General features: G+C 40.9%; 1 protein-coding gene across 7 annotated transcripts in view; it reads right to left on the bottom strand.

Annotated features, from left to right (window-relative positions):
* LOC111154095 (dystrobrevin beta) overlaps positions 1–13,199 on the bottom strand; it is a 243,675-nt gene that overhangs the window by 211,843 nt on the left and 18,633 nt on the right. For all 7 annotated transcript variants that reach the window (XM_022513473.1, XM_022513468.1, XM_022513471.1 and 4 more), the window contains exon 2: positions 1,485–1,552. In XM_022513473.1, coding sequence (XP_022369181.1) covers positions 1,485–1,551 — 67 coding nt within the window. In that variant the 5' untranslated portion in view covers position 1,552. The remainder of the gene's footprint in view (positions 1–1,484; positions 1,553–13,199) is intronic.

Below are 13,199 nucleotides of genomic sequence, written 5' to 3'. Positions count from 1 at the left end.
TCTCTCTCTGCCTGCCTCTCTGCCTACTTGTGATCTCTGTCAAATAAACAAATAAAATCTTTAAGTAATAATAATAATAATAATAATAATATAGTCCCAAAGAATGTACAACATCAAGAATAAACCCTAATGTAAACCACAAATTTGGGATGTTACAATTTGTCAACACAGGCCCATTTGTTGTAGCGAATGTACCCTCTGGTGGGGTGGTGTTGTTAACAGGGGAAGTCGTGCATGTGTGCTACGGGGAACTTGCTGTACCTGCCTCTTAGTTTTATGTGAACCTAAAACTGCTCTAAAATAGTGAAGTCTTGGGGTGCCTAGGTGGCTTAGTGGGTTAAGCCTGCAGAGGCTCAGGTCATGATCTCAGGGTCCTGGAATCGAGCCCCGCATCGGGCTCCCTGCTCAGGGGGGAGCCTGCTTCCCCCTTGTGATCTCTATCTCTGTGTCAAATAAATAAAATCTTTTTTTAAAAAAAAGTGAAGTCTGAAAAAAAGTTATGGATATACCTACAACAAGTAAAAATCTATTAATTACCCACTGAGACTAATAAAACAGAAAGATCAGTGAATTCAAAATTGCCATAAAATCAACCCAAAACTTAGATGGTAGAATCCTATGATAAGGCTGGCAAAAGAGGACTTTTACATCCATAGAAGGTAATAATGCTGGAGATCTGGGGGGATGTTGGAAAGGAGAGAGTAGAACTTTTAGCAGCAGACACCACTGTCACCAAGGCAATTCTTCCTATGAAGAAAGAGGGGAGACAAGAAGCCATACTCACCAAACATCTCCAAAACTGTCCATACCCTTGAGTTTGTTACAGAGAAAGGCAATTTGTCTGAGCTCTACGTGTCAGAATGATGACATTCATGAAGCAGCAAACCCAATTCTTTACAGAACACCCATTTCCTACGCCACAGTAGTATTCTACCCTGGTTGTGCTCTCTCTCACGGTCACGTTTATTTACTGAAGGCACCCCAGGCACTTCTCACTATCAGGATTTGTTTATCAACTTGGTTTCCTTATTTTGTATGTTTCCCCTCACCAAAATGTAAGCAGTGTGCAAGAAGTCAGGGACTGTGTTCTGTCCCCTCTTAACCCTAGCACCTAGTACAGTGCCTAGAACATAACAGATCTTCAACAAATGTGTTTAAAAATTAATGAAAATATGACCCCTATGCTGAGCCGTCAATGGTAAACAGGAACAACAAGGCAGATGAAGGTGGGCCCAACTGCATAAGCAAAGGCCCAAAGACGGCAAATGCGTGATCCGTATGGAGTCTGCTTGAGATTCTCTCCCTGCCCCTCTCTCTCTGCCCCTAGGCCCACTTGCACTCTCTCTTTCTGTCTCTAAAATAAATAAATCTTCTTTTTAAAAAATGGAACATGCTAATGCTTAAAGTTATGACTTCATCAGGAAAAAAAAGAAAAGGCACCCCCACACATACAAACAAGGAACCCAGAAGCCCTCAGGACTCACGCATTTCTATGAACAGCTGCCTCTTCTCGGCCATGGTCTTCCGCTTGTTTCCACTTTCCTCAATCATCCTATAAACAAAAAAGGATACAATAAACCACTGCAATTTGATAATTCATCCAAGGGCTTATCATTCTGTTACGAAGAGGTACAGGGAACCAAGTTGTATATGCATTTAAGAGACAATCAGTAAAAATAAAGCAGAAGCCCGATATAGAAAAAGACAAGACACTGTCCCTTTATTTACTTGATAGCTTCTAAAATATGACAAAGTCAACAATTAAATGAGCTCATACACTTGCTTCCTGTGCTGAAAATATGGGGCTATGTCTTATTTCTAACTTTGATTATTTTCTCTGCTAAGTCCTGGATTGGTTGGGACACAGCTTCCCATAACCCTATTGTTTTACACAGATAAATATGGTACTAAATATAATTTAGAAAATAATTATAATGAAAGGCTAAACTAAAGAACATAACAGTTATTAGCATATACATAAAAGACATAAATAAAATCTTCTATTTTCATAGTAAACAATATTGAACAAAGAAAATATTCATACCCGGGGCACCTGGATGGCTCAGTGGGTTAAGCCTCTGCCTTTGGCTCAGGTCATGATCCCAGGGTCCTGGGATCGAGCCCCACTTGGGCTCTCTGCTCAGCAGGGAGCCTGCTTCCCCTCTCTCTCTGCCTGCCTCTCTGCCTACTTGTGATCTCTGTCAAATAAATAAAATCTTTTATTAAAAAAAAGAAAGAAAGAAAAGTATTCATCCCCAAACTCAAAGAACTCCTAGAAATAATTTTTTTTAAGATTTTATTTATTTATTTGACAGACAGAGATCACAAGCAGGCAGAGAGGCAGGCAGAGAGGGGGAAGCAGGCTCCCTGCTGAGCAGAGAGCCTGATGTGGAGCTCCATCCCAGGACCCTGGGATCATGACCTGAGCCGAAGGCAGAGGCTTTACCCACTGAGCCACCCAGGCCCCCTTTGAGATAAATTTTTTATCATACAGTAATAGATCAGGTTGACACACACAGGCTACATCAGTCTCTCTGTTAAAACTCTGTCCATGTGTTACCTCATTTAATCCTTCCAACAACCCTAGCTACTGGTATCATTACTATTATCCCCATTTTATAGATTAGGAAACAGCCTCGAAAAGAACACTAACTTGCTTGAGGGCACAACTCAGAAGTGGCAGAGTCAATTCCCACCCTTTTGCTAAACTTCTTACAGAATCCTTGCTTTCTCATGCATGGTGCCAAATCTCCACACTGAAAAAGCTGGAGAACAGGGGCACCTGGGTGGTTCAGTGGGTTAAGCCGCTGCCTTCAGCTCAGGTCATGATCTCAGGGTCCTGGGATGGAGTCCCGCATCGGGCTCTCTGCTCAGCAGGGTGCCTGCTTCCCTCTCTCTCTCTTTCTGCCTGCCTCTCCGTCTACTTGTGATCTCTCTCTGTCAAATAAATAAATAAATCTTTAAAAAAAAAAAAAAGCTGAAGAACAAAAGAGCCCATTGCACAGACCCTACTGATGCAAAATCCATGATCATTTCAGCTGCATTTTGTCTTATTCTGTGAAGAAAAAGTATCTAGACAGAGCATAAGCCAAACAATTTCCCTAAGGAGATTAAACTTATAAATCATGGAGTGATTTATAGCACAGTCTCAAATATATTAGAATCACAAATTAAATGATGACTACACAAATTACATATCCATTAAAACAAGGCGCCTGGTAAAGGTTTAGTTTTAAATATATCCTAAAGAAAATTTAAAAATTACCATTCTACAACTAATATTTTGATAATTAAAACCAATCTTTTCCTAAATCATTGATGTATTACCAAGTAGGCTTTAACACACATGATGGTTACTTAACAATTTACCTCCAAGAGAAAAAAATTTTAAACAGGAAGAAAGCCAAAAGACAAAGCAACTAGAAACAGCAGAATGTAATGAAAGGTAGGTCCTAAAGAAAAAAACAAGGGTTGGTACCAGTAGCCTGTAATTACAAAGGAAGAAAGATATTTAAAAGTTTACTGCCTCCTCCCCAATCTTGGTGTCTCACTAGGTAATACAAATTTTAAATGCTAACCATAGATTAAAAGATAATATCATAATATCCTTTATAACATATCTCATCATAGCATTTTTCTACTTTTCACTATTTCTCTACACCACTTTTTTTCAAAGTAGAGCCTAAGAACTCCTGGAGATCTCTAATTTCTTCATGACAATTTTCTAAATTTTGTCTTTATTTCCAAATTAATCTCAAAAAAATTAATATAACTATATTCTGGGTCATTGAGATGCCTAACTACAATGTTAAGACAAAAAATACCAACACTCTATAAATTTAAGGAAGACCCAAAGTTTTATCATGTTCAGTATGTCCAGAAACAATACAAAATTCTTTGGCAAGCAACCAACCAAGAAAATCTTAACTCACAAGGGAAATGACAATCAACAGAAGCTACCGATAAGAAGACAGATGTTGGAGGAACCTGATAGAGAATTTAAAGTAGCAGTTAGGGGCATCTGGGTGGCTCAGTGGGTTAAAGCCTCTGCCTTCGGCTCAGGCCATGATCCCCGGGTCCTGAGATCGAGCCCTGCATCGGGCTCTCTGCTCAGCAGGGAGCCTGCTTCCCCCCACCCCCCAACCCCCCTGCCTGCCTCTCCACCTACTTGTGATCTATCAAATAAATTTTAAAAATCTTAAAAAAAAAAAAAAAGTAGCAGTTAGAAAAATGCCTAAATTAGCAATCACAAACATTCTTGAAATAAGAGTTAAAATCTTAAGTGTTAGCAGAGAAAGAAAAGATATGAAAGGAACCAAATGCAAATCTTAGAACTGAAATATACACTCATTGGGGGAGGACTGGATGGACTCAACTGCAGAACGGAAATGACAGAGGAAAGAGTCAGTAAACTTTAAGATATATCAAGCAGAAATTATCCCATCTGAAGAGGGGGCAGGGCAAGAGAGAGTTTTTTTTTGTTTGTTTCTTAAAGGAATAAAGCTTCAGGGACTGAGTGGACAAAAACAAAAGATCCAACATTCATCATGTACTCAGAATCCCAGGAGAGAAAAAGGAGTGTGGCAACATGGTACTACACAATACATGAAGACATATGAGCTGAAAACTTACCAAGTTCAGTGAATGACATACCCAAGAATTCAAGAAACTGAGCAAACAAGCTATAGCCAAAGAAACTAACTATAATGGTCATATCATAATCAAATTGCTGAAAGACAAAGAAAAAATCTTAAAAGAAGTCAGAGTAAAAGAACATTTTACGTATAAGATAGGGACCAGCCAATCTTTTTCTTAAAGAGCCAAACAGTAAATATTTTAGGTTTGCGGGCCATGTGGTCTGTCACCACTACTCACCATCGCCACTGCAGTGTGAAAGCAGCCACAGACAATATGTAGACAAATGAGTATGGCTTTGTTGAAAGTTTATTTTGAAAACAAACAGGTAGTCAACTCACAGAACAGAGCCTACAGCCCCTATTGAGACAAGTGACGACATGATTACTGCAGATTTCTCATCAGAAACTATGGAAGTCAGAAGATGGTGGAACAATGCTTTTACATTGAGAGAATATTATCCTTTCAGAAACTAAAGAAAACTGAGAGAATTTGTAGTCAGCAGACATGCTCTAAAATAAGCTAAGGAGGGGCGCCTGGGTGGCTCAGTGGGTTGGGCCGCTGCCTTCGGCTCGGGTCGTGATCTCGGAGTCCTGGGATCGAGCCCCGCATCGGGCTCTCTGCTCGGCGGGGAGCCTGCTTCCTCCTCTCTCTCTGCCTGCCTCTCTGCCTGCTTGTGATCTCTCTGTCAAATAAATAAATTTTAAAAAAAAATCTTTAAAAAAAATAAATAAAATAAGCTAAGGAAAGTTCTTCAGGGAGCGCCTGGGTGGCTCACTTGTTAAGCAGCTGCCTTCAGCGCAGGTCATGATCCTGGGGTCCTGGGATCAAGCCCTGCATCTGGCTCCCTGCTTAGTGGGAAGCCTGCTTCTCCCTCTCCCACTCCCCCTGCTTGTGTTCCCCCTCTTGCTGTCTCTGTCAAATAAATAAATAAAATCTTTAAAAAAAAAATTCTTTAGAAAGGGAAAACAATTACAAAATGTTACAAATGAAGAACCACAAAAGATGTTAGAAAAAAATAACACCAATTTCATACAATTGTTACCAGAAAATACAAAAGAACATCTTTCGAATCATTTTAAAAAGCCAGTAATATCCTGATACCCAAAATAGACAAAGACAGTACAAAAACAAATGCCTCATGAACATAGACACAAAAAACCTCAGCAACAAGCAAAATCCTCAACCAATCAAGCCATATATAAAAACCTCGGAAGCAGTGGGAGTTTATCCAGGAATGGAAGGCCAATTCAACATTTGAAAATTAATCAATATAATCCAAAATATTAACAAACTAATAAAAAATGTTTAGGTCAGATGCAAAAAGAGCATTTGACAAAATACAATGTTCATTCCTAGAGATAAAAACTCTCTGAAAACTAGAAATAAAACCTTTCTACACCTGATAAAGGGCACCTACAGAAAACTGACAACTAAGATCATACTTAGTGGTAGAAAACGATATGCTTTTCCCCTGAGACTGGGACCAAGACAAGGATGTCCGTTCTTACTACTTCTACTAAACATTATATGGGATGCCTCAGCCAGTGAAATAAGACAAAAGATAAAAGGCAAACAGAATGGAAAGAAAGAAATAAAATTATCCCTATTTTGCAGACATCATGATGATCTAGATGATGATCTAGATGATGTAAATTCCAAATTCTAGGAGCCAAAAAAAGCTCCTAGAACTAAAAAGTGAGTCTGACACCGTTGCAGGACAGGAGGTCAAAACACAAAAGTCAGCCAACAGCTCTGTTTACTAGCAATGCACAACTAGAAATTGAATACTCTTTTTTATTATTTATTTATTTGTCAGAGAGAGAGAGAGAGAGCACAGGCAGACAGAGTGGCAGGCAAAGACAGAGGGAGAAGCAGGCTCCCCGCTGAGCAAGGAGCCCGATACGGGACTCAATCCCAGGACGCCGGGATCATGACCTGAGCCGAAGGCAGCCGCCAACCGACTGAGCCACGCAGGCATCCCTAGAAATTGAATACTTTGAAAACAGCATTTGCAATATCTCTAACAAAAATAAGATGCTTAAGTATATACTAACAAAACATGTATAGGATTTGTATACTGGAATCATAAAACAGTGATGAAATTTTTAAAAGACCTAAACAAACAGAATGACATACCATTTCATCAGGCAGTCTAATCAAAATTTCAGCAGAAATTTTTATAAAGATAGACAATTCTAAATTCTATAAATAGGCAAAAGGAATAGACAAGACAATTTGGTAAAGGGAAAATAAAGATGCAGGATTATAGTAAACTTTAAGAATTACTATAAAGCCACAGTAATGAAGATAGCACAGTACTGGAAGAGGACTTTTTTTTTTTAAGTGCAAAAAGAATTCAGTGAAGAAAGGACAGACTTGGTGTTGGAAAAACCAGTTACAAAAAGATGAACCTTGACCTATATTTCATACCATATACAAAAAATAATTTGAAACGGAAGATAAGTATAAAGTATAAAAAGTATAAAACCTTTAGGGGTGCCTGGGTGGCTCAGTGGGTTAAAGCCTCTGCCTTCGGCTCAGGTCATGATCTCAGGTACCTGGGATCGAGCCCCCATCAGGCTCTCTACTCAGCAGGGAGCCTGCTTCCCTTCCTCTCTGCCTGCCTCTCTGCCTACTTCTGATCTCTGTATGTCAAATAAATAAATAAAATCTTTTTTAAAAAAAATATATAAAACTTTTAGAAGAAAACATAGGAGAAGCTTTTCATGGTCTGGTACCTCACAGTAAAAGCACAAGCCATTAAAAAAAAAAAGACAAATTGAACATCACCAAAATTAAAGAATTTCTTCTATAAAAGAAACTGGTAAGAAATGAAAAAGACAAGTTACATACTAGATGAAAAATATTTGCAAATCACATGTTAAATACAGGATTATAGTTGAAGTATATATGCTTTAAAAAACTCTCAAAACCAAACTAAGGTGGAAGAAAAGCTTGTTATCCAACAGTAGCCACAACATTGTTGACTTAAGAGTATAGAAGACAGGGATGCCTGGGTGGCTTAGTCGGTTAAGTGCCTGCCTTCGGCTCTGTCATGATCTGGGGGTCCAGGGATCCGGTCCCACATTGCGCTCCCTGCTTAGCAGGGAGTCTTGCTTCTACCTCTGCCTGCCGCCCCCCCTGCTTGTGCTCTCTCACTCACTCTCCCTCTCTGACAAATAAAAAAAATAAAATATTTTTTTAAAAAAGGTATAAAAGTTGATATCCTGCCTTTATTCCAGCAACGCTGATCAGCTTCCAGGTGCCAGCATCTGCATTTCTTTGCCTGAGGGCTTTTTCTGTCCAGTGAAGACAGCCTTGACCTTCGGGGGCAGTCCAGAAGCACCAGGGGGTTAATATCCCTGGAGGAACTCTCCCACTGATGGAAGTTAATATATATATGCTGCAGCTCCTTTACTGAACAAAAGGCAATGTTTTCCGCTGGCTTACCCATACTGCCTGATGAGAAAGCCTTTCTAGCTCCTTTCTCTACTCCGTCTCACTTCTCCACTCTACTCGTTTCTCCTAGGATCACCAAAATAAATACATAAATAAAAACCCACAAAACAAAACAAAACAAAACTTGCACTTGTCTTTACATCTGCATTTGCTTCCAGGGTAACCCAAAATAAGATTTGATCCTGATATAACAGGTCTTCCAGATGGATTCTATAAGTGATCACTCACCAACCAAATGACAAGATCCCCAGGGCTGGTAGTAAGCGGCTTGGTGAGAACCCCCGGTGGGCTGCTGCCGCAATATTACTCTTGATGGGGTGGATCCCAGATGGGATACAGGTAGAGATGACAGGGTTATGTGATAGTTTTAGCATCTGAGAGATACAGGGGCATCAAGAATTTTAAAGACAATTAAATTGGTTGGGTTTTTGTTAAGTAGCATTGATACACAGAAGAAAGAAAATGTCAAAGCCTAATCATCTAAGTAACAACTCAAAGCATGGTATGACAACCGGAAGACCTCATAGCAGCATTTTTTTTTAAAAGATTTTATTTATTCATCTGACAGACAGAGATCACAAGTAGGCAGAGAGGCAGGCAGAGAGAGAGAGGGGGAAGCAGGCTCCCCGCTGAGCAGAGAGCCCGATGCGGGGCTTGATCCCAGGACCCTGGGATCATGACCTGAGCCGAAGGCAGACGCTTTAACCCACTGAGCCACCCAGGCGCCCCTCATAGCAGCATTTTAAGGAACTCTGAGTCCCTATGACTAAAAGGCAGATTGTGCTAAAAATCAGGCCCAAATTTGTTTTTGAAAGTAGGTAAGTTATTTAAAAGACTGAATTCAGTTTCGTCAAAATTCTCCTGAACCCTCTAGGCCAGAAAAAGTGGTTCCCTTGCCCTGGATACAAGATGGCAATCTTCTCTGCCTAAAAACCATGAAAAGGCCTCATCCAAGATGCATGCCTCAGAAGATGCTGACCCTTCTCAGGATCTGTCCCTACCTCTGTCACTGATTCCCAGCTACTAACCAGGGTCGAGTCCTGGCATCATGGAAATAGGGAGGCACTGTTCTTACTTGGGACGGAAAGGGGTGATTCACCACAACAGCTACTGGACCTGATGAAATGCACTGGTGGGACCTGAGAGAACATACCTGGGAATGAGCTTGAGGACCAAATAGAAGGTTGGTGAGGAGAACTGTTGATATAGGGGTACTTCCACATGCCACAGGATTTAATGTTCCAGAAAGGACACCAAGAGCCAGGGCTAACGTGCAGCTAGATTGGCTCATTTAAGCCTTGGGGTGAGGAGGATTGATGACCTTATAGAAAATGAATTGAAGATGCTGGAACCACATGGCAGAGGATAAAGAAAAAAGCCAGAAGAGTCTCCTAAGCTCTGCCAATTCTACCTCTACTGGACTGACAGTATCTGCTTTAAAACAAAACAAAACCAGGAGCACCTGGTCAGCTCAGTTAGCAGAGCGTGTGACCCTTGAACTCGGGGTTGTGGGTTTGAGCCCCATGCTGGGTGCAGAGATTACTTAAAAATAAAATCTTTGGGGCACTTGGATGGCTCAGTGGGTTGGGCCGCTGCCTTCGGCTCAGGTCGTGATCCCGGGTCCTGGGATCGAGTCCCGCATCGGGCTCTCTGCTCAGCAGGGAGCCTGCTTCCCCCTCTCTCTCTCTGCCTGCCTCTCTGCCTACTTATGATCTCTGTCTGTCAGATGAATAAATAAAATCTTTAAAAAAAAAAAAAAAGGAAACAAAACAAACAAAAACTGATGGCTTTCTCTGACTTCTGAAGCCTATTTTGTTCCCTGCATGACAAGCCTGAAATACTGCAGATTCACTACCCTCTGTGGTGAGGATACACCAGTGACCAGGAGATACTCTGCCTCCCTTCCCCTCAAGAAGCTGAACTCTGAGGACTTGCTTTATAGCGGCTCCTGGAATTCCCCAGCAGGAATAAGCTCCAGTTACTCACAGCCGTAACTCGTAACTCGCCTGAAACAAATCCTTTATTTGCTAAACTTCCCTTCCCTATCTCACTTCATGGTCCCCTACTGGTATTTCCTGGGATAATCTTCAAAAGAAAATACTTGCACTCAAATCCTTGTCTGAGTCAGCTTCTGGGGAAACTTAAACTAAAACATTAAGTCTTTTCACTTCAACCAAGTCTACAATGCAGATGACATAAAATCCAAATTTACAGGTTGTGTATAAACTACAATTACTATACATGACTTCGCTAGACCTTCCTGATAGGTGAATCCATCCAGTGCTCTATGGATACTAACCACTAAAGCTCTGTAGTTATGATTTTAACAGTTCCACACTCAACAAATACCTACTACTACTGCCATACCGAATTGTATGTCCTTGTCCTTCTGATATAACCTTGAAAATCAACAAGTACATCTCTTTACTTCCTTCCACTCACACTCCTGGCACTTTGCCTTTCCTTAGCCTCATGATCAAGAGGTAACCAACATCTCATATCATTCCCTTCGCATACTAACTCTGATTTCAAACCCTGCCATTTCCTTCCTCATGATCACTCATATCCACCCTTTTTTCCCATTTCGCCTGCCAAAATCTTTGTCCACGTGAATGCACAAATACAATTCCTTTTTTTTTTTTTTTTAGATTTTACTTATTTATTTGACAGAGAGAGAGAGAGAACACAAGCAGGGGGAGCAGAAGGCAGAGGGAGAAGGAGGCTCCCTGTTGAGCAGAGAGCCCAACGTGAGACTCGATCCCAGGACCCTGGGATCATGATCTGAGGTGAGCCACCCAGGCACCCCCAAAAATACAATTCTGTGACACCGTGATCTCAGACGCTGCACCCACATCTTCCGGTAGTTCATCCTGTGGACAGACAGGGAAGTCTCCTTACGTGTATTTAGGCTAACACATTCCAGCTTCAGGGGTCCTAATCACCCTACTCAGGAGCTTCATTTCACCCAGTTAAAAAACATCAGAGCACAAAGTGAACTACGAGAAAGAAAAACAAATACCATGAACTCATTCATATGTGGAATCTAGTAATACAAAAAAGAGTCAAGTTCACTACAGAAGCAGAGTAGAATAGTGGTTTCCAGGGGCTGGGGGTGGGAGAAATGAGAAGACAGTGATCGAAGGATATAACCTTTCAGTTATTGGATGAATGAGTTCTGGGGATTGAATGTACACCACGGTAAGCATAGTTGATAAAATCTTTAAAAAAAAAAAAAAAAAAAAAGACTCTCTTCCTTTGGGCTCCCTGTTCAGCAGGGAGTCTGCTTCTCCCTCTGGCCCTCCCCCCTATCATGCTCTCTCTCTCTCTCTCTCAAATAAATAAATCTTTAAAAAAAAAGACTCTCTCTTCCTCTCCTTCTGCTCCTACTTCCCCAAATAAATAAATCTTTTTTTTTAAGATTTTTATTTATTTATTTGACAGACAGAGATCACAAGTAGGCAGAGAGGCAGGCAGAGAGAGAAGGAAGGGAAGCAGGCTCGCCACTGAGCAGAGAGCCTGATGTGGGGCTCGATCCCACGACCCTGGGATCATGACCTGAGCTGAAGGCAGAGGCTTTAACCCACTGAGCCACCCAGGCACCCCCAAATAAATAAATCTTTAAAAAAAAGGAAAGAGCCCAATTAAAAAATGATCAAAAGATCAGGATACCTCACCAAAGAAGACATAAGAGTGAAAAATAAGTACATGAAAAAATATTCAATATCATTATCATTAGGAAATTATAAATTAGAACACGATGAGATACTACTATATGCCTGTTACAAGGGCTAAAATTTTTTTTTAAAACGGCAATACCAAATGCTGATAGGAATGTAGAGCAACAGGAACTTCCATCTACTTGGAGCAATAATGCAGAAACAGCCACGGAGGACGACAGGTGGGCGGTCTCTACAAAGCTTATCACAGTCTTAGGACCAGTGAACCAGCAACAGCACCACGAGGTGCTAGCGGAGTTGAAAATTTATATTCCCACAAAACCTGCACCCAAATGATTGCACCCAGCTTTAGTCACAATTGCCAAATAATGACAGCCACCACGATGCCCTGTAACGGGGAACAGATAAACAAACCAGGGTACTTCCCCAATGGTTCAGCAATAGTATGTGAGCTACCAAGCCATGCGAAGACACAGAGGGAGCTTAAATACATATTGCTAAGTGAAAAAAGTGAGTCTGAAATGACTACACACCATGTCCAATTTTACGACCTTCTAGAAAAACAAAACTATACGAATGGTAAAAATGATCAGCGGCTACCAGACATCTGGGGAGAGAGCAAGAGGAATGTATAGGTGAAACACGGGGGAATTTTTAGGGTGGTGAAACATCCGTATGATACTGGAATGGTGGATCCATGACACCATACATGTGTCCAAACAGAAAGAAATTTCACAGAGTGAAGCTCAACGTATGTAAATTATTAAAAAAAAAAAATCTTACACTGTCAGAGGATCTCAGAATGAAATGCAGAATGTGACAAATAACCGAACTGTATTTCAAATGTCTGACACAACCTCCCTGAGGAAGGTAAGGGGAAAAGGAGTCACCTAAGTAATTCTGGGAATAAATGGAGTCTGTAAGGCCAAAGGCAAAGCAAAATATACGTAAGTACTGTACTTCAGTTTCCCACAGGTTCTAAGCTGACAATTCTGATACTAGTACGCAGGCGTACTGCAGCTGAACCCTTAAGCTAATGGATGGTAGATGGTAGAGTGGTGAGGTTACAGATAAGCAAGATGAGAATCGAGAAATTCCACATGGTAATAATGGATTACAACTGGAAACATCAGCACAAGTTCATGTTACCTTAACAGAGATACAGGTAGTTATACATGGAAGCATTTGTAGATATGTGCGCATATATGTGGGTTAGTATACACATATATACATCCTTGCTCTAGAAGGCCTAGAAACAACAATATCCCAATAGCGATGAGCACATCTAGTGCCCTAATTTGGGGGTATAACACCATTCTCCAATAAAAGGAACCAGGGCTCCTTGGATAAATGGCTGAGGTAGGAAATATACAACATGAACCCCAGAGCTTCTTGAAAATCAGTAAGTTCTGGGGCATCTGAGTG

This window comes from Enhydra lutris, unplaced genomic scaffold, assembly GCF_002288905.1.
Source record: "Enhydra lutris kenyoni isolate GAN:26980312 unplaced genomic scaffold, ASM228890v2 scaffoldscaffold35, whole genome shotgun sequence".
Lineage (NCBI taxonomy): Eukaryota > Metazoa > Chordata > Mammalia > Carnivora > Mustelidae > Enhydra > Enhydra lutris.
Note: the sequence above shows the minus strand (reverse complement) of the source record. Positions and strands in the feature narration are given on the sequence as shown.